The 24,568-nt window shown below is 50.9% G+C and overlaps 1 protein-coding gene across 1 annotated transcript; it reads right to left on the reverse strand.

Moving 5' to 3' along the window:
• PCP4L1 (Purkinje cell protein 4 like 1) lies at window positions 1–24,568 on the reverse strand. Its single transcript, XM_032591717.1, has 3 exons — window positions 24,227–24,568; window positions 1,645–1,699; window positions 1–1,047 (listed from the first exon to the last, which is right to left on the reverse strand). The coding sequence occupies exons 1-3, from the start codon at window positions 24,566–24,568 to the stop codon at window positions 905–907; spliced, it is 540 nt and encodes a 179-aa protein (XP_032447608.1). The 3' UTR covers window positions 1–904.

The following is a 24,568-nucleotide window of genomic DNA, read 5'->3' on the forward strand; positions in this document are numbered from 1 at the left end:
GTTTGTTTTTTTCTTTAATCATCATTAAACATGCTAAAATCACACAGAGGGGCTATGTCACTTCCGCTCGGACTCCACGGCGGGGTAGGTGGGGACTCCAGGGGTCACTTGGTTTGGCGGCCTTCAGGGATGGCCAGATGTGGGAGGTTAGAGGTAGGCAGGTTAGCAAAGTCCCGGAAATCCTTCATCTGGGTACACATCTACCAGCAGTAGTCTCCAGAAGGCCCCCCTCCCCCACCCTCCTGTCCTCTCCAGATCGGCTCTAGTCCCGTCTCCCTGCCCTTGACCCTCGGAACCCGCTCTGCCTCTGCCTCTGCCTCTTATGGTCGCAGACTGGATGATGAAGGGTCCCTTCCTGGGAACTCCTCTACTCGGCATGCAATAACGTGGAAGGTGCTTGATATGGGTCCCCCCCCGGGGGGGGGGCTCCAGTCCCCACTGTCACCCAGCTCCTAAGAGGGTGGGTGGATGCGGTGGCCCAGAAGGATGTGAGCGGCAAAACCCGTTACCTGAAGTGTGAATGTTGTAGCTGGCAGAACGGTGCTGGTGCCCCCCCTCGGCGCCCTGCTCTGAAGGCTTTCCCCTCCCTCCCACGCTGGCGGGGGCCCCTGTCTCAGCCTCAAAGCCTCTTGCCCCTCAACCTCACAGGCGAGGCACAGGTACCGACGAAGGAGGCTTATCCCGAGGAGAAACCAGTCCACCTCAGGCAGGTGGCTGCCAACTGGGTTCTCCATCTTCCCCATGTTCCTCGTGCTTCCACTGCGGCGATGGCTGGAGGGGGCGATCAGAGAAAATAGTATCTAAGGGTCGAACTTGCCTCGACAAGAGGCGAGAGGGACACACAGGAGTGGGAACTGTGGAGGAGGGGAGAGAAGGGAGAGGGGGGGAGGGCAAGCCTGGTTATTCAGGGGCTAGGATCCTTTTTCCTTTTCTGGAATCTCCGGAACTTGCCCTGAATGGCAAGGGCGGCCTTCTCTGTTTCCGGTGCTGTCAGATCAATATCAATCTCCTCTTCCTCCTCAGCCTTCTTGGCACTGTTGGCCTTCCCTGCAGGGGGTTGAGAGACTCATAAATGGGTACATGGGCATTGCCCCCGCCCCTTTCTCCAGGCCCCCAAATGCAGCGGTTAGGGTCCACTTCCTGCTGGGCTCTGTGGGGTTCTCCAGTCTTTGCTAGGACTAAGGACGCCGGGTAAGTCTCCTGCAAACTTGAGTCAGGGGACGGAGGCTGAGAGCTCTCTCTAGCTACGTAGGAGCTTTGCTGCTCTTAGACCAAGATGGCAAATGTCTTCTGTCACCACTCATTCCTAAACCCCGCACTTCATATCCAGAGCATGTTCACTGTCCCCAGCTTGTTCTCAATTTCTGATTGACACAGTGGCCCAATTACCTGGCGAGTTTCTTCCTCTCACAGTGCCTGTTTCCAAGCACTCCCGAGCCAGTTTCTAAAATCAAAGAGGCAATGCCGGTAGGTTTCCTTCTGAGGAAAAAGTGGAAGGAGTTCTAACCTAGTGCTTTGTTTCACTTATCCACGTTCCTATTACGATCACGTCTGACTCCGGGAGCTTCCAGACTTACAGCCCTACCTGTCTTCGTGTCCGTGTATCTACCCGCTCTACAGATCGCCTAGCCCAACCCCACTCACCCTTTTCCTCTGGGCCAGGTGCCTGGTTGGTTGCTGGGGACGTTTTGGTATTAAGCTGGAAAAGACACATCAGAATGTTAGATATTCACAGAAGCACTAAGGTGCCATCCCCTCAGACTCCTTATCAACACTTTGAGGTCCTCCTACCAAGCACTTTCCCCAGGCTTTTGTTTTTGTTTTTGTTTTTTCAACGTTTATTTATTTTGGGGACAGAGAGAGACAGAGCATGAACGGGGGAGGGGCAGAGAGAGAGGGAGACACAGAATCGGAAATAGGCTCCAGGCTCTGAGCCATCAGCCCAGAGCCTGACGCGGGGCTTGAACTCACGGACCACGAGATCGTGACCTGGCTGAGGTTGGATGCTTAACCGACTGCGCCACCCAGGCGCCCCTCCCCTAGGCTTTTGAAGAAGCGGGTCTCAAGATCGGAGAGAGGGAGAAAAGTCGTCAAAACTCATTCAACAAGTATTTATTGGCGCTAGGGAAGTCGTAGAGGACAAAACAGACTAGCTCTGTGCTCACGGGGTTTACATCCTAGTGCACAGATAGACCTACTACACTAGTATGCTAAGTGGTCATAGGTGCTGTAGACAGAAGACAGGCAGAGGGGCAGTGAGGGCTGGGGTGGGAATGGAGAAACACAGTTGTGCGCAGAGTGGTCGGGAAAGTCCTCTCTGAAAGTAGCATTTGAGCCAAGAGCTGAAGGAGATAAGGGACCCTCCAATGGCTGTGGAGTGGAAGTGAGATGAGCCGTCAAGAGGAGGGAAGCAAGAGAAAGGGGGGTGGAGACAAGATCAGAGATAAACTGGGGTGGGTCGACCATGGGGGGACTTGGGAGCTTTTTTTTTAAATGTTTTATTTATTTTGTGGGAAAGTGGGGGGAGGGGCAGACAGAGAGGGAGTGAGAGTCCCAAGCAGGCTCCACGCTGTCAGCCCAGAGCCCTTATGCAGGGTTCGATCCCACAAACTGTGAGATCATGGCCTGAGCCGAAATCAAGAGTCAGACGCTTAACTGACTGAGCCACCCAGGCGTCCACGCCTTGGGAGCCTTCTTAAGGATTTTCACTTTTATAGGTGAGATGAGAAGGCACAAAGGGGCACGTGGGAGGAAGCAGGAAAACCTGCGGGGGGGGGGTGTTTCCTGCAGAAAATGAGGCAAGAGATAGGGGTAGCTTGGGTCAGGGTGGTGAGGAGTTCGATCCCGGGTATATTTTCATGTTATGACCCAAGGAATCGGTTGATTGGATGAGTGGCCTTCTGAGAAAGGGGTCAAGGATGACTCCAGAGTGTGTGGCCTGAAGAAGTGAGGAAAATGGAGTTGTCATTTCCCACAGTGGAGAAGGCGGCAGGAGGAGCAGATTTTAGGAAAAGGGTCAGGAGCTTGTGTTCGGACAAGTCCAAGAGGTCTACTAATTACTCAAGTGGAGATTCTTCTACGAGCTGCTGGATGTCCAAGAGGAGGACCTGGCCCAGAGGTATAAATTGGGCAGTTGTTAAACGTATGGGTGACATTTAAAGCCGTCAGGGGCGCCTGGGTGGCTCAGTCGGTTGAGCGTCCGGCTTTAGCTCAGGTCATGATCTCACAGTTCGTGGGTTCGAGCCCCGCATCGGGCTCTGTGCCGACAGCTTAGAGCCTGGAGCCTGCTTCAAATTCCGTGTCTCCCTCTCTCTCTCCTTCAAAAATAAATAAAAACATTAAAAAAAATTTTTTTTAAAGCTGTCAGACTGCATGAGAGCACCATCAGATAAAGAGAACACAGTCAAAGCCTGGGACATCCCAGTGATTTGAGGTTGTAGAACTAAGGAAAAGTCAGCAAGGGAAATTGAGAAGAAGTCAGGTAGGAGAAAAGCCGAGAGATTATAGTAATTTAGAAGGCCTGTGAAGAAACTATTTCACTCAGGAGAGAGTGATGAACCGTGTCCAATTCTGCAGGCCAGCCCAAGTAAGATGAAGACGGGGCTGACCTGGTGACCCTGACAAGAGGGTCACAGTGGAGGAAGGGAGCAGACGTCTGGTTATAGTGGGTGCGTGAAAGAAATGGAGGAGAGATTGAGGCAGCAAATGCAGAAGGCGTTGCAAAAAAATGGGGATGGGGTGTGTGGTTTGAGGGGGATACGGCTCACGAGAAGATTTGCCTTAAGATGGCAGAAATGACAGAATGTTTGTGTTTTTATGAAAATAATTCAGTAGGGAAGGACACACTACAGTATTACAAGAGCCTCACTGCTGGAGAAGGAGAAAGGGGATGAGATCTAGTGCGTAAATAGAGGTGGCCCTGAACAGGGGGTGAACTGGAGGGAAGGCAGAGCTTACGGGTCCAGAGGCAACACGTGGGAACATTTGCAAGGTCTCTTTTCATTGCTTCTGGGTTTTCTTTTTAAGTTTATTTATGTATTTATTGGAGAGAGAGAGAGAGAGAGAGAGAGAGAGAGAATCCCAAGCGGCTGATGGCTCACCTGACACGGGGCTCGATCTCACGAACTGCGAGATCATGACCTGAGCCGAAATCAAGAATCGGACACTTAACCAACCAAACCATCCAGGTGCCTCTCATTGCGTCTGTTTTTGAAGTAAAACAGGTAACATGGTCATCATCCAAGAGGAGGAGGGGAGGAGGGAAGAGGTACTGAAGGAAGGAAGCGGGGAAAGAAGGTATGAGATACTCATCCAGGGAAGCAGGAAAGTGACTGAAGCAGGAAACAGTAACAGCATTGCTGGGAAGCACTGGGGCCCCTCCTAAGGCCAAGGACATGAATTTGAAATAAGATTAGTCAACGATACGTGTGCTCTTCTCTGGCCTTTCTGCCCAGATGGAGAGTTAAATGCAAAATAATAGTAGTTCCCCTTCCTCAGAATTAGGTCACCGGGGCTGCTTCATCTGGACATTCCTATCGCAAGGTACGATTCGTCTTGAGACAGAGGCATGCCTGTGGGCTCCTGGGTACCCTTGGAGTCTGTGGGCTCATTTCCAAATCGAATACCTGGTATTTCCCCAAATACAGGAACCGAGTGCTTTCACGAAGGTTCTGTCATCTCCTCCGTAGGCTAGCTCAGTGGAGTCTCCAGTATTATCCCTCATGTTAGCAAATGCAAACCTTTGCTGAATGACTGCCGGATGGAAGGGCTCTGCTTTAAGAGCGGATAGAAAGAACCCAGTGTATGGCGCGTAGATTATGCCATTTATACCCTATTTTGATGAATATTTATCAACCACTTACTGATGTTTGATTCTACGCCCTGATGGAGTATAGAAGAAACACAAGATTCATTTATTCCAGAAACGTATCACTGCCTAATACATGCCAAGCATCATTCTAGACACTGGGGATGAAGCGGTGAGCAAAATAAAGTTCCGGAACTCATTAAACACTTATGCCAGTTAGTGACATGTTCCAAGAAGGAAAATGAAGCGGCGTATCTAGGAAGGGCTCTCTGATGAGTGACATTTGAGCAGAAGTTTGAATGACATATAAAAACAAGCCATGTGAACGTGTGGGAGAGAACCTTCCAGGCGGATGAAACATCAGGTGGAAAGTCCCCGAGGCAGGTTCTGTGCCTTCTGTGTTCAAGGAAGAGTAAGAAAACCAGCATGGCTGGAGCCGAGTGAATGAGGGAGAGTGTAGAAGAAATTAAGCTGGGTGGGGAGCCAGAATATGAATATCTCTGGACCAGAGCAAAGGCTTTGGATTTTTTTTTTTTTCAGTTGATGGAAAGGCATTACAAAGTTCGAGGCACAGGGAACCATGGCCTGATATATTTTTAAAGAATCACTTTGCTGCTCAGAGAACAGGCCCTAGGGAGGCAAGAGAGAAACCAGGGGAAAGAATTATGACGACGATAAGCCAGTGAGTGGAGAGGCCAGATCATGGGGGTTTCGAAGAGGGCTGGAGGTGATGAGAAGTATTCAGACTTGAGACAATTTTCGTGGTAGGATCCATGGGACTTTCTGATGGATGTGTGTGTAACGACAGCTCTTTCAAACAGCTCTGCTTTAAGAGCAGCAGAGAAGTTTGACAGAAGGTGCGGAAGAATGCGGAGTCGTGGGAGAGTGTTTCAGCAAGTGAGTTGAGAAGGAAAACTTGATGATGCAGAAGAGAGAGAGCATAGTCGCTAGAACAGTGCCTTGGACAGGCAAAAGGAAACGGGCCTAGCACACAAGGAGAGGGGTTGGCCTCAGAGATATAGACAGTCCATCCATAATACAGGAATGAAGGCAACGAACATGGGTACGGAGGCAAGCAAGACGGTGCCTGTAATGGGGCTCCGTGAAAGTTCTCTTCTGATTGCTTCTATTTCCTCGGTTAAACAAGAAGCACGGTTGTCAGCTAAGAGCGAAGAAGGGCCACAAGGCAGTAAAGGTTTGAGGAGAAAGGAGAAGGAGTGACACAACCACGTAAGAAAGTAAGAGAGCGAATAATGAGATGTGGTAGGGTCACCACGCAGCACTAAGGGCCCACTTGAGGCTAATGGACACGGATTTAAAATGAAACCAATTCAGATAGTGTCCCCAGCTTCCAGGCTGAGCGAAGAGCACCCAAACGGGATTTACTGAGAACTTCCTACGTGCCAAACATGATCTCATTGGATCCTCTGAAATTTGTGAGGAGTCGTCCCTATTTCATAGTGGAGGAAACAGGCTTAGAGAAGTCAAAGGTCTTGCCCAAGGTCAACCCACACTGCTAGGAAACAGTGGAACTGGCTTTGGGACCCAGAGTGGCAGACTCCACGTTCAACCACCAGGCTCTGCTGTTTCCACAGGATGGAATCTTGTCACACGCTGGCCCAAATGTGCCAATATGCTAACGTCGACCGAATCTGGGGGAAAAGCACATAGATGCACACTGAACTGTTCTTTCAACTCTGGTAATTTTTTCTAATAAAAAGTTAGGGGGAAATAAGAAAATCATAATTTGAAGTAAAACAAAAATTACTAAGATGTTTTAAAAGGAGGCTATAAATTGATATGGTCCAATTTTTGTAAAAGATATAGACTGCTGGGGCGCCTGGGTGGCTCAGTCGGTTGAGCGTCCGACTTCGGCTCAGGTCATGATCTCACAGTACGTGGGTTCGAGCCCCACGTTGGGCTCTGTGCTGATGGCTCGGAGCCTAGAGCCTGCTTCACATTCCGTGTCTCCCTCTCTCTCTGTCCCCTCCCCCACTCACACTCTGTCTCTTTCTCTCTCAAAAATGAAACATTAAAAAAATTTTTTAGGGGCGCCTGGGTGGCGCAGTCGGTTGGGCGTCCGACTTCAGCCAGGTCACGATCTCGCGGTCCGTGAGTTCGAGCCCCGCGTCGGGCTCTGGGCTGATGGCTCAGAGCCTGGAGCCTGTTTCCGATTCTGTGTCTCCCTCTCTCTCTGCCCCTCCCCCGTTCATGCTCTGTCTCTCTCTGTCCCAAAAATAAATAAACGTTGAAAAAAAAATTTTTTTTTTAAAAATTTTTTTTAAAAAGATATAGACTGCTGATCTATCTATCCATTTCAATTTACAAATCTGAAAGAAGGGCTCCCGGCTGCCTCAGTTGAAGGAGCATGCGACTCTTGATCTCAGGGTCAGGAGTTCAAGCCCCATGTTGGGTGTAGAGATTACTTAGAAATAAAATCTGAAAAAATTAAAAAATGATACTAGGGTGCCTGGGTGACTCAGTCAGTTATGTGTCTGATTCTCGATTTCGGCTCAGGTCATGATGCCAGGGTCGTGGGATTGAGCCCTGAATTAGATTCTGTGCTGGGTGTGGAACGTGCTTAAGATTGTCTCTCTCTCTCTCCCTCTGCCCCTCTCCTATTTGTGTTCCCTCTCTCCACCTGGGGGGTTCAGTTGGTCAAGCATCCGACTTCGGCTCGGGTCATGATCTCACTGCTTATGAGTTCAAGCCCCGTGTCGGGCTGTGTGCTGACAGCTCGGAGCCTGGAGCCTGCTTCGGATTCTGTGTCTCCCTCTTTCTCTTACCGCTCCCCTCACTCATGCCCTGTCTCTCTCTCTCTCAAAAGATGAATAACTGCTTAAAACATTTTAATAATAATGAATAAAAATCATAAAAACCTGGAAGAACATTCACAAAAGGGTTCCGGAAACTCTACAGAATTCCTGCTAGTTCCCCTTTCATTTCGTTTTTAAGTTTATTTATTTACTTGAGAGAGAGAGCACAAGCAGGGGAGGGTCAGAGAGAGAGGGAGAGAGAATCCCAAGCAGGTTCAGTGCTGTCAACATGGAGGCAGACACAGGGCTCGAACCCGCAAACTGTGAGATCACGACCTGAGCCGAAATCAAGAGCCTGACACTTAACTGGCTGAGCCCCCAGGCGCCCCTGTTTTGTTTTGTTTTGCTTTGTTTTTTAAGTAGGCTCCATGTCCAACACGGGGCTTGAACTCAACTCACGACCCTGAGGTCAAGAGTCATGTGCTCTACTGACTGAGCCAGCCAGGGACTCCTTGGCTAGTTCCCTTTGACCAAAAGAAAGGGCCCAGGAAAAGAAACGTTGTTTCTGAGACTCTTGGGGGACCAGCCAGTCATTGCTTTCTTTCCCCATGATCTTCCTGTGGTCAAATTTATTTTTTATTTCCGTATCTTTTTGCACACGATCGATATAATGGCCCAGTAGTCGCCTACGTGACCCGTTGCCCTCTGGTACGCCGTCATCACGAGCGGTTCGTCCACACTGCAAAAGCAGGGCGGGGACGGTAACAGGATAACAGTCAATAGTCCGGGCACGAGGGTCATGGGTCAAGAGGCGAGTGCATGACCTCCTAGTTCAAATCCTACTTTCTCTATCGCCAGCAAATCCCCGGCCCTGATCCTTGCTTTAACTGTTATCCCTTAGAGTTCTCTCACCCTTAGAGTTCTGTTCCCTTAGAGTTCTCTCACCCTAGCACCTCCCCCTTTGGAGGACAGTCAGGGCCCAATGTTGAACATCTCTCCTCAGAGGGCTGGCTCTTCCTCTACTGTGCTTCTCATCTTGGCTACTCTTGAACTTCCTCTGAGCGGGAATAAGTGTGGGGACAGACCCACACCGGCCACCGCTTCCCCTCTGCCCTGCCCTGCCTGAGTCTCTCCGGAGATGACCGACCCTGGGACGCGGCCGTGGCTCAGCTGCTGTCTGGTCCCCCAGGGGTTCCCGGCTCCGTGCGGCTTCAATTCATGAGGGGTCACCGGGGAGACCGGGAGAGGGTGCTTGCTCTAAAGAGGAGAAAGGCCCTATCACTCCCAACGCCCCCCTCGAACCTTCCGCTGAGAAGCAGGGCGCTGAGTCTCCCACCTCCTGGCCTCCTCCCTCGGCCCTTTCCAGCCAGTTCTCAAAATAGCCCCTCTGAACACTGGATTTCTCGACTTCGCTTTTTGGGATTTGCTGAGGTTGGGGGATGGGGGCAGTTAGATCGCAGGTTGTCAGCTCCCCCACTCCATACGGTACTCGGCCCTTTCCTGCTCCCTGGTCTCTGCCCCAACTCCCCTGTTTGTTCTCCAGAATCCCAGCAATTTTCGATGAATCAAGGTCACCTGCAAGCAGGGTGACTAACTGCATTTCAGATAAACCAGGGAGGCGTGGCGGGGAGGGGGAGGGGTCCACTCTGGGTGAACCAGAAACCGCATGCTCCGTAAGAGTCTCTCTCCCAAGAACTCACATCTGCTAAGCCACAAGGGCTGTGACAGGTGAGCGTTTCTCAGCCTCTGCCCACCTCACATCGCGGCCGGGGATGCGCGACAAACTCTCGGGTGGTCTTCTCTTTCTTTCAATCCTGAGTTCTTCCGACCAGTAACGGCAATGAAATGGTTTAGCGAATCCTCTCCCTTCCAGGACCCAGCAGCAGAACGAGGAGAAATCGAGACCGCATCACCTCACCCTGCCTTACTAGTCATCACATATGTCATACCTACTCCGTGTCAGTCACCTTTCTACACACGTTATGAGCATGGACACGACGGGTCTTATAACAGCCCTCCCAGATGGCTATTGTTGCCCTTCTCATTTCACAGAGAAGGAAACTGAGGTCAAGAGAGTGACTTGCCTACGGGCACCCAGCTAAGAAGTAGCAAAAGGGAGGACGTAGATCCAGTCTGACTCCAGAGACCAGGCTTTCGAACACCACGCCGTGAACGCCACTCTCCCCTCTCTAGCCAAGGAAGGAAAGTGGGAGGGAAAATCCTAATCATCCCCACAGGCAGCCATAGTCAAGGTCAGTCTCTCAGTCCGCGGGCCCCAGCACTTTCTTCGCGCACTCTCCACAGGGAACGTAGGGAACAGTATCATGTCCTCCCATCGTGGGGAAATCTTTATTTTTATTGTTTTTAAGTTTATTTATTTTGAGGCGGGGAGAGGCAGAGAGAGAGAATCCCAAGCAGGCTCCGCGCCGGCCAATACGGGGCTCGAACTCGCGAAACGTGAGCTCGTGACCCAAGCTGAAATCAAGAGGTGGACGCCTAACCACTGAGCCACCCAGGCGCGTCCCCCCACCCCCACGCCCCCCTACTGTGGGGAAATCTTGCCACGCAACCTGCTCCCAGAGCGTGCGTACTGACTCAGCTTCCGGCCCTGCCAGTTGACCTGACCACCCCGATTCTGGCTTTTATCTCAGCGTGTGCTCCGTGGGCCACCTGACACACAGCAGGCTGACCTCTGGGGGACAGCTATAACCCGACGCACGCTCTCTACTCGCGGTGACGCTGTGAAGCGGACCCTTCAGATGCCGAGAATTCCACGTGCGGGGCCATCGCCCTGGTTTCCGTCTCGAAGGACTCCCCCGCCTACATTCAATCCGCGATTCTGTGTTTCCGGTGCGCTTAGAGCTGGGTTCGGCTCAGCCTCCGTGCCCACGCCAGGACGAAATGTTTCTCACTTCTCAACACGCACCAAACGCTAATTAGCAACTGTGAGGCCGTCAACTCTCGCCTTTCCCCAGAGGGTCCCACATCTTTCCTTGCCTGCCTCCCTGCACTCCTCTTCCCCTCACCTCTGGGCCCGACCTACTCCCAAGACCTACTCCCAAGTTCCATTCTGTCACGTTGGCGGTAGCTGCCAAGTTCCCCATGAGTATATTCTGGTTTCCTCTGCAGTTCAAAGTTGCGGGCCCTCCCTTCCCCTGGGGAAGGAGGAAAAGGAGAGGCCAGGCCTGTTAGCTTAGGGGTCTCGGGGCTCTGAGACCGCAGAGAGGGTTCTGCCAAGGCAACAGCCTCCCTTTCCCAGGGTGATACCTCCTCCCGGGGCATTCATTAGCATTCAGATGAATCCCGATTCTTCCATTTAGCTTCCTCCTTTCTCCTTCTCGGGAGTCTTTACGCTTAACTCCCCTCACTCTCTTATATATAAAAACCCTCCCTGTCTTTAAAAAAGGGGTAAAAAAGACTTCCTCGAGCTGAATTCTTTCTTCAACTACCATTAGAGGGAAAGCAGCAGGTCTAGGACCATGCCTGGAGGAACCCCGATACTCAAAGGTTAGAGGGATCTTTTCGACAAATACAAATATTGCAAAAAAAAAAAAAACGAAAAACAAAAAAACCTCATCTGTACCTTGCACTTCACACAAAAATTAACTCCAAGCGCACATAAAGCCTAAAACTATAAGACTTCTACAAGAGGATATAGGAAAAAAAATCTTTCCAACCTTGGGGTAGGCAAACATTTCTTAGATATACCACAGGTAAAATCCATAAGAGAAAAAAATTATAAATTGGACTTCGTCAAAAGTAAGAACTGCTCTCTGAAGGGCGCCTGGGGGGCTCAGCGGGTTAAGCGTCCGACTTCAGCTCAGGTCATGATCTCACGGTTTGTGGATTCAAGTCCCCCGTCAGGCTCTGTGCTGACAGCTCAGAGCCTGGAGCCTGTTTCAGATTCTGTCTCCCTCTCTGTCTGCCCATTGCCTGCTTGTGTTCTCCCTCTCTCTCTCTCCCAAAAATAATTAAATAAAACATTAAAACAAAAGAAATAAGAACTGCTCTTAGAAAGACACTCCCAAGAGACTGAAGAGGCAAGCCACAGATTAGGAGAAAATGTCTGCAAATCACACGTCTGACAAACGCCTTATATCCCACCTACATAAACAACATTAAAATCTCGGTAACGTGAATGCAGTTTGTAAACACGGGCAAGATATTTGGACGCTTTGCCAAAGAAGATACATGGGTGACAGATGAGCACAGGAGAAGATACATAACATCATTAGCCGTTTGGGGAATTCAAATTATAACCCCACCGAGGTACCATTACACGCCACTACTCTCGTGGTTTTTTTATTTTGTTTGTTTGTTCTAACCACACGGCGTGCTGGCAAAGACCCAGAGCGCCTGGAACGCTGTCTACTGTTGCTGGGAATGCAAAATGGCGCGGCCACTTGGTGGTTTCTCAGGCACCGTCACTGCTGACCCCAGCAATCCCCCTCCTATGGATTTTTCCCAGTGAGATGAAACCCCTACACATACACCTGGAAGCGAATGCCTGTAACAGCCCTACTTGTCATCACCAAAAACCGGAAGCAGCCCACATGTCCCTCACGTGGGGAAGGGATAAACGAAGCGTGGTCCATCCGTGCGCTGCAATACTACTCAGCAGTTAAAAGAAGGCATAAACCACTGATACAACGATATGCATGATGGATGAGCCTCAAATTCATTAGGCTAGGGGGCGCCTGGCCGGCTCAGTCCATAGGGCATGTGACTACTGATCTCACGGTCTTGTGTTCAAGTTGGGCGTAGAGCTCACTTAAAAAAAAAAAAAGCGTTAGGCTAAGTGAAAGAAGCCAGTCCCAAAAATCTACGTACACATAGTATGATTCTAACGATACGACATTTCTTGTAAGGGCAAAACTATAGGGAACACAGAAAGATCATCTCAGTGGGGGCTGAGGTCACGGGAGGGGTGGTGACCAAGGGGAAGGAGGGATCTGGCGATGATGAAACTGACCCGTATCTTGATCGTGGTGGTGGTTTCATGACCACATGTGTTTGTCAAGATTCACAGACCTACACACTGATAAGGGTCCATTTTACTGCGTAGAAATTTTATGTTAACGTCTTCAGTGTGGAAAAAGGTTAAGGGGAGGTCAAGAAGCTAGCAACGACTGAGAAGGAGCACTAGAAAGGCAGGGTAGTAGGGGGCACCTGGGGGGCTCGCTCGGTTAAGCGTCCGACTTCGGCTCAGGTCATGATCTCACGGTTCATGGGTTCGAGTCCCGTGTCGGGCTCTATGCTGACGGCTCAGAGCCTGGAGCCTGCTTCGGATTCTGTGTCTCCCTCTCTCTCTGCCCCTCCCCTGCTCACATTCTGTCTCTCTCTCTCAAAAATAAATAAACATTAAAAAAAAAAAAGGCACGGGGCGCCTGGGTGGCGCAGTCGGTTAAGCGTCCGACTTCAGCCAGGTCACGATCTCGCGGTCCGTGAGTTCGAGCCCCGCGTCGGGCTCTGGGCTGATGGCTCAGAGCCTGGAGCCTGTTTCCGATTCTGTGTCTCCCTCTCTCTCTGCCCCTCGCCCGTTCATGCTCTGTCTCTCTCTGTCCCAAAAATAAATAAACGTTGAAAAAAAAAATTAAAAAAAAAAAAAAAAGGCAGGGTAGTAAGACAGACTGGGGGGAGGGGGTGGGCCTAGGGCCTCTCACGGCTCCCCTCTTCACAGCAGGGCTCTCTGAACACTTACTGTCTCCGTCTCCTCACCTTCCAGACTCTCCAACCCATTTCAACCCCTCCTCTGCCCCTCCTACTCCAGTGAAATGACTCTTGGGACAAGCAATGACTCTATGATACCAAGTCAATGCAAAGGTGCCAACTCCATTTGGCTTGACTTGAGGCATTCGACACACAATCGTTTCACCTTTCTCGACCCACATGCTTGCCCTGGCTCCTGGGACATCATGATTTTTCCTGGTTTTTCTCCTTTCTGGGCACTTCTGCCCAATGCTTAAGTATTGGAGAATCTCGAGGTTTGGAGCCAGACTCTCCTTCTGTTCTCTCTTCCTAGAGGATCATATCCGTACCTCTGACTTCAGTCATCATTTACGTACCGTCCCGGAGAATGGGGGTTGGCAGACTACAGTCTCCCTGACGAATCTGATCTGTAGCCCATTTGTGTAAATAAAGTTTTATAGCCACACCGATTGTTTACATGTTGCCTATGGCTCCTTGGCTCTGCATCAGCAGAATTGACCAGTTGCAACAGAGACCATATGGTCCACAGGGCCAAATACATTTGGTATCTGGCCGATTACAGAAAGAGTTTGCCATAGAACTGCAACAGATCTTTCCGCAATGATAGAAATGTTTTGTTTTTATTTTTTTTTAAATTTTTTTAAAAGGTTATTCGTTTTTCAGAGACAGAGAGACAGAGCGTGAGCAGGGGAGGGGCAGAGAGAGAGGGAGACACAGAATCGGAAGCAGGCTCCAGGCTCCGAGCTGTCAGCACAGAGCCCAATATGGGGCTCGAACCCACGGACGGTGAGATCGTGACCTGAGCTGAAGTCGGACGCTTAACCGACTGAGCCACACCCAGGCGCCCCACGATAGAAATGTATTAGATCCGTGCGGTCTGGTATACGGCATCCATGTGGCTGTTGAGTACTTATGTAATGTGGCCAGTGCAACCGAGGAATAAAATGTATAACTTGATTTAATTCCTAAGTTAAGCGTTAGTTGTCAAGCCTTGGTTAACTTCAACAAGTTAAAGAGCGACATGTGCCTAGTGGCTGCCATTCTGAACAGCCATTCTGAACGGCCACTGCCGACTCCGATGGATATCTCTGTCCCAGAGCCCTCCTGCGTGTTTCAAAACACTTCCACCGGATGGCCTCCAGAAACCTCAAACTCTATGCATCTCAAACCGGACTCATAATCCTACTTACCCAACCTTGTCTCCTGCAAATATTCTCTATCTCATCCAGTTGCACAAGCCAGAAACCCGGAAATTGTCCCCGACGACTGTCCTTCTTTCCGTCACACTGTGTGTCCGATTCAGTATGAACGCCTGTTAACTTTATCTCCTAAGGATTTCTCACTCCTGTCACTTCTTTCCATCGCTACTGCCCTAACGCAGTTGCTTCCTACGTGGGCCACTGCAATAGCCCAAGTGGTTACCGATGGTCTTAGGATGAAGAATAGAATCATTACTGTGGTCAAAAGGCCCCTATATTATGCAGCCTCTGATTGCCTCAGTAACCTCATCTCTGGAACATACCTTATGCCTTCCTACCTCAGGACCTTGGCACAGGATTCTCTTATCTTTACTCCCTTATCTAATTAATTCCTGCTTATCCTTCAGAGCTCCCTTCAAGGGGTTCTTCTTCCGGGAGGCTCTTCTTGGCTACCCAGACTTGGCCAGGGCCCTGATTATGTTTGTTGTTGTTGATTTATTTATTTTGAGAGCGAGAAAGAGAGAGAGAATCCCAAGCAGGCTCCGCACTGTGAGCGTGGAGCCTGACGCGGGGCTCAAACCCACGAACCATGAGATCATGACCTGAGCTGAAATCAAGAGTTGGACGCCTGCCTGAGCCCCCCAGGCGCCCCTCATTATGTTTTAATTAGCGCCCAGGATTTCCTCTTGGTAGCACTTATCACTCGTGTAACTAAATCATAATTTTGTGGTCAAATATCGAATGTACGTCCCCTCCATTTGGGTGTGAGTTCCTACGAGGTGGGGGCAGTGTCTGCCTTAGTCACTACCGTACCCCCAGGGTCTAGCGCAAGGCCTTTATGTACTCAGGATTTGTCATATGAACGAAAGAGTTCCCACTGTGCTCTATTTGCCACTTCATCTAGATTTCTGAATTTGTTTTCAGCTGGCTGAGGGCCTCCACTCTATAGCTAGTTCAGAGGCTGTTAAGAGTATCAGAAGCCAGGTCACTGCTTTTCCTCGAGTCGGTACGTTGTGCCCGAAAAGGAGTTGAGGACAAAGGAGAACCTGTCTGGAAGCGTATCTCCTATCGCCTGTACAACAGCTACCGTGCACTTGGCTTCCCTTCCCCCACCCTTACCACCTACCAGATTCCACTTCCTCGAAAGCAAAGTCCGTATTTACCATTTATTTGTGTGTCGCAGTAACTGCAACCTAGGCCTTGCACAGAAGAGGTACCCAACAGATATTTATGTGAACTAAAAATTTCTCAAGCCTCAAATTCCCGGAAGGAGTGCTATGGCATATTAGGTGGAGCTAGACAGATCTGGTTTCATATCCTGGGTCTGCATTGACTATCTTCAAATCCCAGTTCCGGGGCGCCTGGGTGGTTCGGTCGGTTAAGGGTCTGACTTTGGCTCAGGTCATGATCTCATGGCTCCTGGGTTCAAGCCCCACGTCGGGCTCTGTGCTGACGGCTCAGAGCCTGGAGCCTGCTTGGGTTTCTGTGTCTCCCTCTCTCTCTGCCCCTCCCCTACTTGCTCGCTCACTCGCTCTCTCTGGAAAAAAAGAAAAAAAAAATCCCAGTTCTGCCATTCCTAGCTGTGTGTGGCATTGGGTAAATCACTTAGCCTTGCTGTGCTCAGACCTCTCACCTGCAGAAAAGAGACAGTATCTATTTTGAAGGGTGAAAAGAACAAGAGAAAATGTATGTAAAATGCCTAGCATGGATTAAAATAAATAGTGTTTTGAGGTAATATAATCCTGGGTTAAATACAAGAATAGGTCAAGTTACTGGGGAATTGCCTGGTTCAAGTCCTGGAATCAAGGACTAAAGTTGCTACAGAGTTTATCTTCCCTAAAGAGAACTGAAGGCCGAAGACTATGCCAGGATTGGTCTAAGGGGACTTGAGGCTTATTCTCCAACCACAGGACCTTCATAACGGAGCTCTTTTTACTCTAAACCAATGCTGGAAATCAAAATCTCCATCTTCCCAATGTTTGTCCCCAGAAATGCTGACGATGGCTCTAAACTCTGATAAAGGGCCCGACAATAGTCTGCGTGGAAACTGTATTCCATGCAGCAGCTGTCCAGGTCTGCAGTCCTGGAGACTCCTGGAGCCACTCCCGGGTACACAGGAAGGGGGTCCTATACGGCACCTCCATAAGTGTTCACGTTTCATTTCAAAAATTTTTTTTAACATTTGTTTATTTTTGAGAGACAGAGACAGAGCATTAGCAGGGTGGGGGCGGAGAGAGAGGGAGACCCACAATCCGAAGCAGGCTCCAGGCTCCGAGCTTGTCAGCACAGAGCCCGACGCGGGGCTCGAACTCACAAACCGGGAGATCATGACCCGAGCCGAAAAGCTGGACGCTTAACCGTTTAACTGACCGAGCCACCCAGGTGCCCCTGTTCACGTTTCATTTCAAAGAACTCTAGGGGCGCCTGGGTGGCTCAGTCAGTTAAGCATCAGTCTCTTGATTTTGGCTCAGGGGACATGATCTTCTAGTTCGTGGGTTTGAGCCCCGTGTTGGGCTCTGCACTGACAGTGCGGAGCCTGCCTGGGATTCTCTCTCTCTCTCCCTCTCTCTCCGCCCCTACCCTGCTTATATGTGCACACGCACACTCCCTCTCTCAAAAATAAATAAATACACTTTAAAAAAAAAACCAAACCTCTAAGACACAGACACGCATTTTATTTTTTTAATCCAAACGATGATTGTGCAAATCTGTTCATTGCAAATCTGCTCAATCAGAAGGATGGCTTGTTAGTACTGTCTTGGCAGAACGCCTGAGAACAGTCAAACCGGTGGTGACTTAAGTGCCGTTTCCCTCCTGACACCACTGGGGAACAGGTACCTTATCACTTTAGGCCTGACTCCCTCTGCCTCCTTCAAGGGCTGCGTTTCTTCCTTTCTTTGTCTTCTTCATCTGTAATGGTGTTGCCACGGCAACCACTGTCACCAGAATAGGCAAGACAGTGTCACCCCCTCTGCTCCAAGCAGCAAGTTAGAGCCAACCTTGGAGAAGGCAAACTACCCAGATTTCCCCGCACTCCTCTTCCCACTGGGCTCTTGAAAGAGGTTGTTCAGGGCAGCAACAGAAGGAACAAAGGAGGACCTCACCATACCTGGATTTGCATGATCCGGCTGGGATGCTTTGCACATGAAAACCCATCATCTACACATTCTCGAGCTGCTGGAATCGCAGAGTTCAGATGAAGAAGCACAGGTACTCAGCATCCTGCCCTACAGCCCAGGGCAGGAAACCTCAACAGGGCCTGAATCGTCAAACTCCAAAACAGGAGCCCCCCAAAGACCCCTACCCCTTCCTTGGTTTGGTATAGACATAAATCCCAGGCTCCGTAAGCTCCCCGCCTGCGTTAGAGGCGCAGAAAGGGACGGGAGACAGGAGTTCGTGCAGCTGCTTCCAAGTGGTGACAAAGAGGGTCCCCAGGGACCCTTGTACCCCTGCTGACGTATCTTCCCCCAATGCTAGATGAAGGTCGCTGCCGAAGGACTTCAGAGAGGCCCGTGGGAGGTCCGGGTGCCTCTGCGAGACCCTAGCCTGCTGTTGGGAGCACTGTTGGAACCGGTTCAATTCCTTCAGTGCAGCAACCAGCTGCAGTCTTCAAACAGCCTCTGAAAGACTCGTTCAAGGTCACCCTCAAGATAACAACAGGAGGAGAACTGGGAATTCTTACTTCAGGTCCTACACACACACACATTCTTCTCCTCATATGAGGAATGTGAACCAAATACCCTGGAACCCAGATGCCTCCTAAAACAGGAACTGGACCTGAGCGGTCAGAGCTCCCGAGCCAACCCCCCCCCCTGCTCTGCCCCCGGCCCCTCAGACACCCCAGCCCTGGTGCCTGGAATAGCATACCCCCCACCGGAGTCAGAGGCAGAACTCCTCGGGCCAGGCTAGCTCATGGTATGCGGTGAGTCAACAGCGCCGCCGTCCCCCCAGCATGGGCTGCCACAGTTTAATGAGCGGTTCTTTGCGGTGCCCTGCACACAGCTTGGAGCTGTGCCTTCTACCCCACACTGAGGGCAGGGGTGGGGGAGAGCGAGCAGCGCCAGGCATCATTTATTACTGTAATCTTCAATGTGCATCCCACCCATGGCGTTAATGTCCCAAAATAAACGTATTAATCCCCCCACAGCCTACAAAGCAAACACTCAGCTGGAGGGCTTTGTGTGGGAGGGAGGCAGCACCAAGGACAAGAGAATGGGAAATGGCACCTCTTTTCCCTGGGGTGGTGGGGGGGGGTGCTGCTGGGAAACCCAGGTGGGCATGCCTTCAGGAGTCAGCCTAGAACGAAGCAATAATGAGGCTTCAGGGAGGAGAATGTGACAAGGTCCAGGATTTGGGGCACCTGCTCATGGGCACCCGCAGGGATGCAGAGCTCTTGGAAAAAGTGGTTTGGGATCTGCTTCCGACTTGGCTTACTCCCTCGGGTAAAACAATTCTGGGGCAAGTCAAGGCATTTTGAGCAGCCGGTCTGGAGCATGGATTTCGAAAAGCACACGCTTCGGATCCTGGAATCCTAGTAGGCTGCTAACACTTACTTTGCAGGTCTAACACATTCTTCTTTCCCCCTTCTTAGACTTTTCCTCCCAAAGCCTTTGTACTACTCTTCTTGGAAGTCAAGTGGCCCAAATGAAAGGGCCCTTGTTTGGTTAGCAGGTACACCAATTTTATTGCGAGATCTTTTGTCCTGCACTGGGCCCTCCAAGTCGAAACTTCACCAGACGTCAGAGAATTGCTCTCGTTTCTTTCTTTTCAGAAAGAAAACCGCTCCTTCTGGCCCTTGATGCTCTGCAGTTCCGGGGATCCATGATGGACACCAGAAACTAAGAACCCAGGAAAAGGGGGCCTCCAGGTTTCCCCTCACCGTCTCTCCTGTTAGCTTGCCTGAGCCACTTGAGCACATTCACTGCACCCATTTTCAGGGCGACTGCACATCCTGCATTAGGGACAGTAGTTGCCCTGCCTAGTATCCTACCAAAATGTACCCTGTCGATGAATATTATCTCCCGTGGATCTCTCGTCTCCCTCCACCCTCTTGCTCAGCAGGTATTAAATCACATTGCTTAGATTTCCTGTAGAAAGTACTTGTGACCTATTCCTTAAAGGTTGCATATAAATCACAGCATTCTATGCTCGCTGGGGTAACATATTAAAGGGCTCATATGGAAAGTTCTTCTGGAATGAGCAGTCTGTGCCCTAGTCTTGGTTCTAGTGTTATGTACACTTAGCTCAGCTCTAAGATAGGAAGATGGGATCAGATGATCTTTAGGGCTTCTTAACATATCTAAAATCATATCACTAAAACGTTTGGACAGGGACGCCTGGGTGGCTCAGTCGGGTAACCATCTGACTGTTGACCTCGGCTCAGGTCTTGCTCTCAGGGTTGTGAGTTCAAGTGCTGGGCTCCACACTGGGCATGAAGCCTAGTTACAAAAATGTTTTTTAAATAATAAATGGTTATTTGAGATTTTCTTGGTGAAAGATATATCTGTATTTCTATCTTGAAGATTTTTTGCAAACCAAGCTTCTTTCTTTCTTTCTTTCTTTCTTTCTTTCTTTCTTTCTTTCTTTCTTTCTTTCTTTTCTTTCTTTCTTTCTTTCTTTCTTTCTTTCTTTCTTTCTTTCTTTTTTTCTTTTCTTTCTTTCTTTTTTAAGTTTATTTATTTTGAGAGAGAATCCCAAGCAAGTTCTGTGCGGTCAGTGTGGAGCCCAACACAGGGCTTGAACGCACAAACTGTGAGATCATGACCTGAGCCAAAATCAAGAGTCAGCCACTCAACCAACCAAGCCACCCGAGCACCCAAAATTTTTTTCCATGAGAAAAGAAACTCATGAAGGGCAATTTGGGACTATAGAGAAACAGGAAACAGGGAGAGGCATTCATAGAACCACTGTTCTGAAAGGACAATTACTCACCTGACCCTTCTTCCGCTTCTCCCCCTTCAACCCTATCTCCATCACTTGCATTCCTGAAGACCCTCCACAGACAGACAGGAAAGACGCCTCAGGTTTGCATATTTCAACTCCAGCCACATTGCTTATGGGTGCCTGCCCTTATAGAGCCGTGACATTCTACGATGCAACAGATCACAGCTGCGGCTTAGGAAAAACAGTCGTCCCAATTCCTGGTTAGAAGATAACAGTCATCCACTTTTACCAGCGAGAGGCTCCCACTCAAGCAGCTAAAGCCAACGACCTGGATGGGTGACTGAGAAAGCAAGTTCTGGAACCAAGTTCTGATTTCCCTCGCTTTGGAAGACAGATTATTGTCAGAGGTGGAGGGCATTCCAATATTAAGTAGCTAGCCCTTCTATTTTATATGTCCAATAGAACCGTAATAATTATAATAAAATACCGAAGAGAGAGGGAAACTTGGATTTCCTCCAAGTCCCTTCCACGTTCCCTAACAACTGGCTCACAGAAGACAACAGAATGGTATCGGCCTGCCCAAGCTTCCGTTGTGGGGAAGGTTGCAGACTCTGACAGATATGCACACGAACGAGAACGTGATCTCCCAAATGCGATATCCCATTCCCAGTACCTAAGACGAGAGCCAGCAGGAGGATAAAGGAGGGAGTACCAGTTCTGAGCTCTCTCCTAGCGAGGTTTAACGGATTTTTGGCCCCTGCCAGCCAAAACACAAGACAGACATTGTGAGCACAGTTCCCAGGCATCCACGACCCCCGTTTCAACAGAATGACGGCCAGACCAAGGGATCGCACCAGCTGGGCTCCTCACAGTTGAAAAATGCGACAGGATCACAGGAGAACTTGCATCTGTGCTGTAAGCAGCCGGCTACACCGTAGGAGTGTCACGAGGGGTTATGGGACAGAGCCCCCAGGGACGGCGTGCATCTCCCATTCCCATCCTTCGTTGAAACCAGCGAAAAGTTATGAAACTATAAGAGACAGACCGTGATTCACACCAATCAAGTCCTGCCTGCAGCTGTGAATACAGCAAGCTGGAGCTGAGTCCCCTGCAGCTCCCCTGTGCATGGGTACACACACACACACACACACACACACACACACACACACACACAAGTACGTTTATGGGGAAATGCTCTGCTGCAGTACTGAGGGACAGCAAACAGCCATGGAGGCAAAGAGGAGCTGGAGATCGTCCCCAGCAGCCCCACCGGAACCCCTGCTCCTTGGTCGCACTACGTCTGAAGACTGCTCTCCGGTCTTGGTTCTTCAGTTGAAATGGGAATCTCGTAAGGAGATCCCAAATCCTCTCGTTTCAGGCAGTTTCTCTGAAGCAAGAAAATAAACAGGTGGTGTGTGTGTGTGTGGGGGTGAAGCTTATATAAGATTTAGGGTGCACGGGGCTTTCCTGGGCAGCCCGAGGTGGAGAGCCTTGGGGCTGCCCAGGGAGAGGTGGAGAGGTTTGGCATCTCCCTGGAGCTCCAGAGGCAATGCTCCCTGGGCAATATTTCCGCTTTTTATCGTCTTTTTTTTTTTTTTTTTCCTACCAGAGGAAGAAAACAGGCCGGGTCTTGGCCTCTCAGGGAGCAGAGACCCCTTGGGGATCTGGTTCAGAAAGAGCTAGTCTCTGCGTAGACCCAGGTGGCTGCTTCTGGATTTTATAAATACTCATCCCTGAAGCCAGGCTCAGCTCCACATTAGAAGGCAGCCTTGAGAACTAAATTGCCAGTTAGAACCAGTTCACTCTGACGGCCTGGGCACCCCTGCGCACACACACAGCTAGTCCCCATCCGAGGATCCTACAGTCATCATTCTACCGAGCGAGCTCCTGAGTGAGGCTAGCCAAGTTCCACCACAAAGTCAAGGCTTGACTTTCCCCTCACACACCAAACGGCCTTCCTGGTCACCAAAACAGCTTCATTCCTCCACCAAATGCCACCCTAAATGCCAGCCCCTGTAGCGTGCCCTACAGAGAGTCTGTGCACTCCCCCCCCCCCCCAAAGCACAGGCTAACCACACATATTCACGCTGGCATAGCCTTCAGGTCACAATCTCCCAGGGGACGGCTTGAATTGCAACTTTCAGATTTAGAAACACTAGAGGGGGCCTTGAACTCCAGAGCTCACTGAAAAGAGGGCAAAGGAAACCTCTCTTCTCATATCAGGGCTGCTCACATTAGAAGCAAGAGGAAAGGGGACACCTGGGTGGCTCAGTCGGTGAAGCATCTGACTTTGGCTCAGGTCGTGATGTCACGGTTCATGGGTTCCAGTCCCGTGCTGACAGTTCAGAGCCTGGAGCCTGCTTTGGATTCTGCGTCTCTATTCGCTCTCTGCCCCTCCCCTGCTTGCTTGTGCGCTCTCACTCAAAAATAAATATTTTTTCAAATGTTAAAAAAAAAAAAAAAGAAAGAAACAAGTGGAAAGAAGATTGAACAATTTTTCTTTCCTTCTCTTTCTGAAAGGCTGCCCTGGTCACAGTCACAACTAGGTGAGGGACTTGGAGCCACTTTGGTTCATCTGCAGCCCCCAGACTAGCTGAATTTTCCAGGATAAACTCAGTGGACATAGCAACCAACACAACACAGCCGTTGGCACTAATTGGTTCCCTGGACGACAACTTTTAGTACAGCTCCTACTAGAGATCAAGATCTAAATTGAGACCTAGGTTCCAGGGTCCTGTCCCCTCACTACCCTGGTATTCTTGAGAATTCTCGCGCTCATTTTCTGTAATATTCCAAAACAGAAACGGGGAGACAGTAACGATAGATAGCTAATGTGGATTGAGGACCTCCTCTGTGCCACTGTTCTAAGTCTTATGCATATTATTATCTCATTTAATCACTCGAACGATCCGTATTACCCCAATTTTACAGATCAAACAACGAAGCAGAGAATGATCCAGTGACCTGCCTAAGACCACATAGCTAGGAAGTCGCAGGGCTGGGCCCTGGCATGTGGCTGAGACGCTGGATTTATCACAAAATCCTGGGTACTAGGAAAGGGGGTTGCAGAGGGCAAGCCTGCGATGCTACTTAGCCCATAGTGACTTCACTTGGGAAGGGAGATCCTGGTTTTCGGATCCTCCAAATGCATTCAAACAACGGGAGAGGTCTTTCCAAGTCTCTGCTCTGACCCCCACCTAGGGACAGTGTCCTTGGAAAAGAGAAAATCCCAGTTGATGGACTGGCTCTGTCTCAGATGGATGCCACGGAGCCAGCCAGAAAGACCTAGGCTGTAACACTGCAGAGGGAGACCTCTCCGGAAGGGGACGTGGCTCCAGGAGTGGACGTGCCCCCACAACAGGGGCTTCTGAATAGCAGAACCCGTCCCTCCAATGGTTGGCTCCTGTCTGAATGGGGGGCGGGGGGGATGCCACCTTCCCCAAAGGGGGGAGGTGACGCCCACAGGGGGCGAGGGCTGGGGTTGTGGCTGAATGCTACCTAAGGAGCGAGTGCAGCACAGCCTGGAGAAGGAGGGTACAGGCGAGCCTTTCTCTCCGAAGTCCGGGGAGTGCAGGGAAGCCCGAGTGACCTCGCAGCGCTAAGACAGATGCAGAGAGCGGTATCCCGAAGAGGCGACTTACCACCTGAGACCGCAGTCCCCCCGCCCGCCCCCCCCCCCCAAAAGCTCCATCCAAAGCGCCGGGCTGAAAGCCTCCGTCTTGCAGTCGCTTCCCAGCGCCCGGGGCGGGAGCTTCCCCGGAGGGGCAGTGGGGCGCCCCCGGAGGGCTCGGGGACTCGGGGCTGCCGCGCCCTCCCTCGCTCCCGGGTTCCCGCGCCGCGGCCTCCCCGCCGCAGGCTCGCCCGGAGCTCACCTCGCTCATCGCGGCGGCCGGACGGGGCGCGGCACGTGCAGCAGAGGCGAGGGGCCCTCGGGGCTGCGCGGGCGACGGCCGCGGGTGGCGGGGCTCGGAGGCGGGAGCCCCGGCCGACGAGCGGAGCAGAGGCTGGCGCGGGGAGGTGGGGGGCCGCTGCTCCGGAACCCGCACCCCGGCTCTCGGCGACCAGCTCCCCGCCGCCCGGTCCCCTCCCGACCCCGTCCTGTCGGAGCCGCTCCGCGCGCCGCCGCCGGGCGCTCCTTTTATAGTGGGCGCCGCACCCGCCTCCGGCCCGACCAATAGGAGCGCCTCCTGCCGCAGAGTGACGGCGCGGCGCAT

Source organism: Lynx canadensis, chromosome F1 (assembly GCF_007474595.2).
Source record: "Lynx canadensis isolate LIC74 chromosome F1, mLynCan4.pri.v2, whole genome shotgun sequence".
Taxonomy (NCBI): domain Eukaryota; kingdom Metazoa; phylum Chordata; class Mammalia; order Carnivora; family Felidae; genus Lynx; species Lynx canadensis.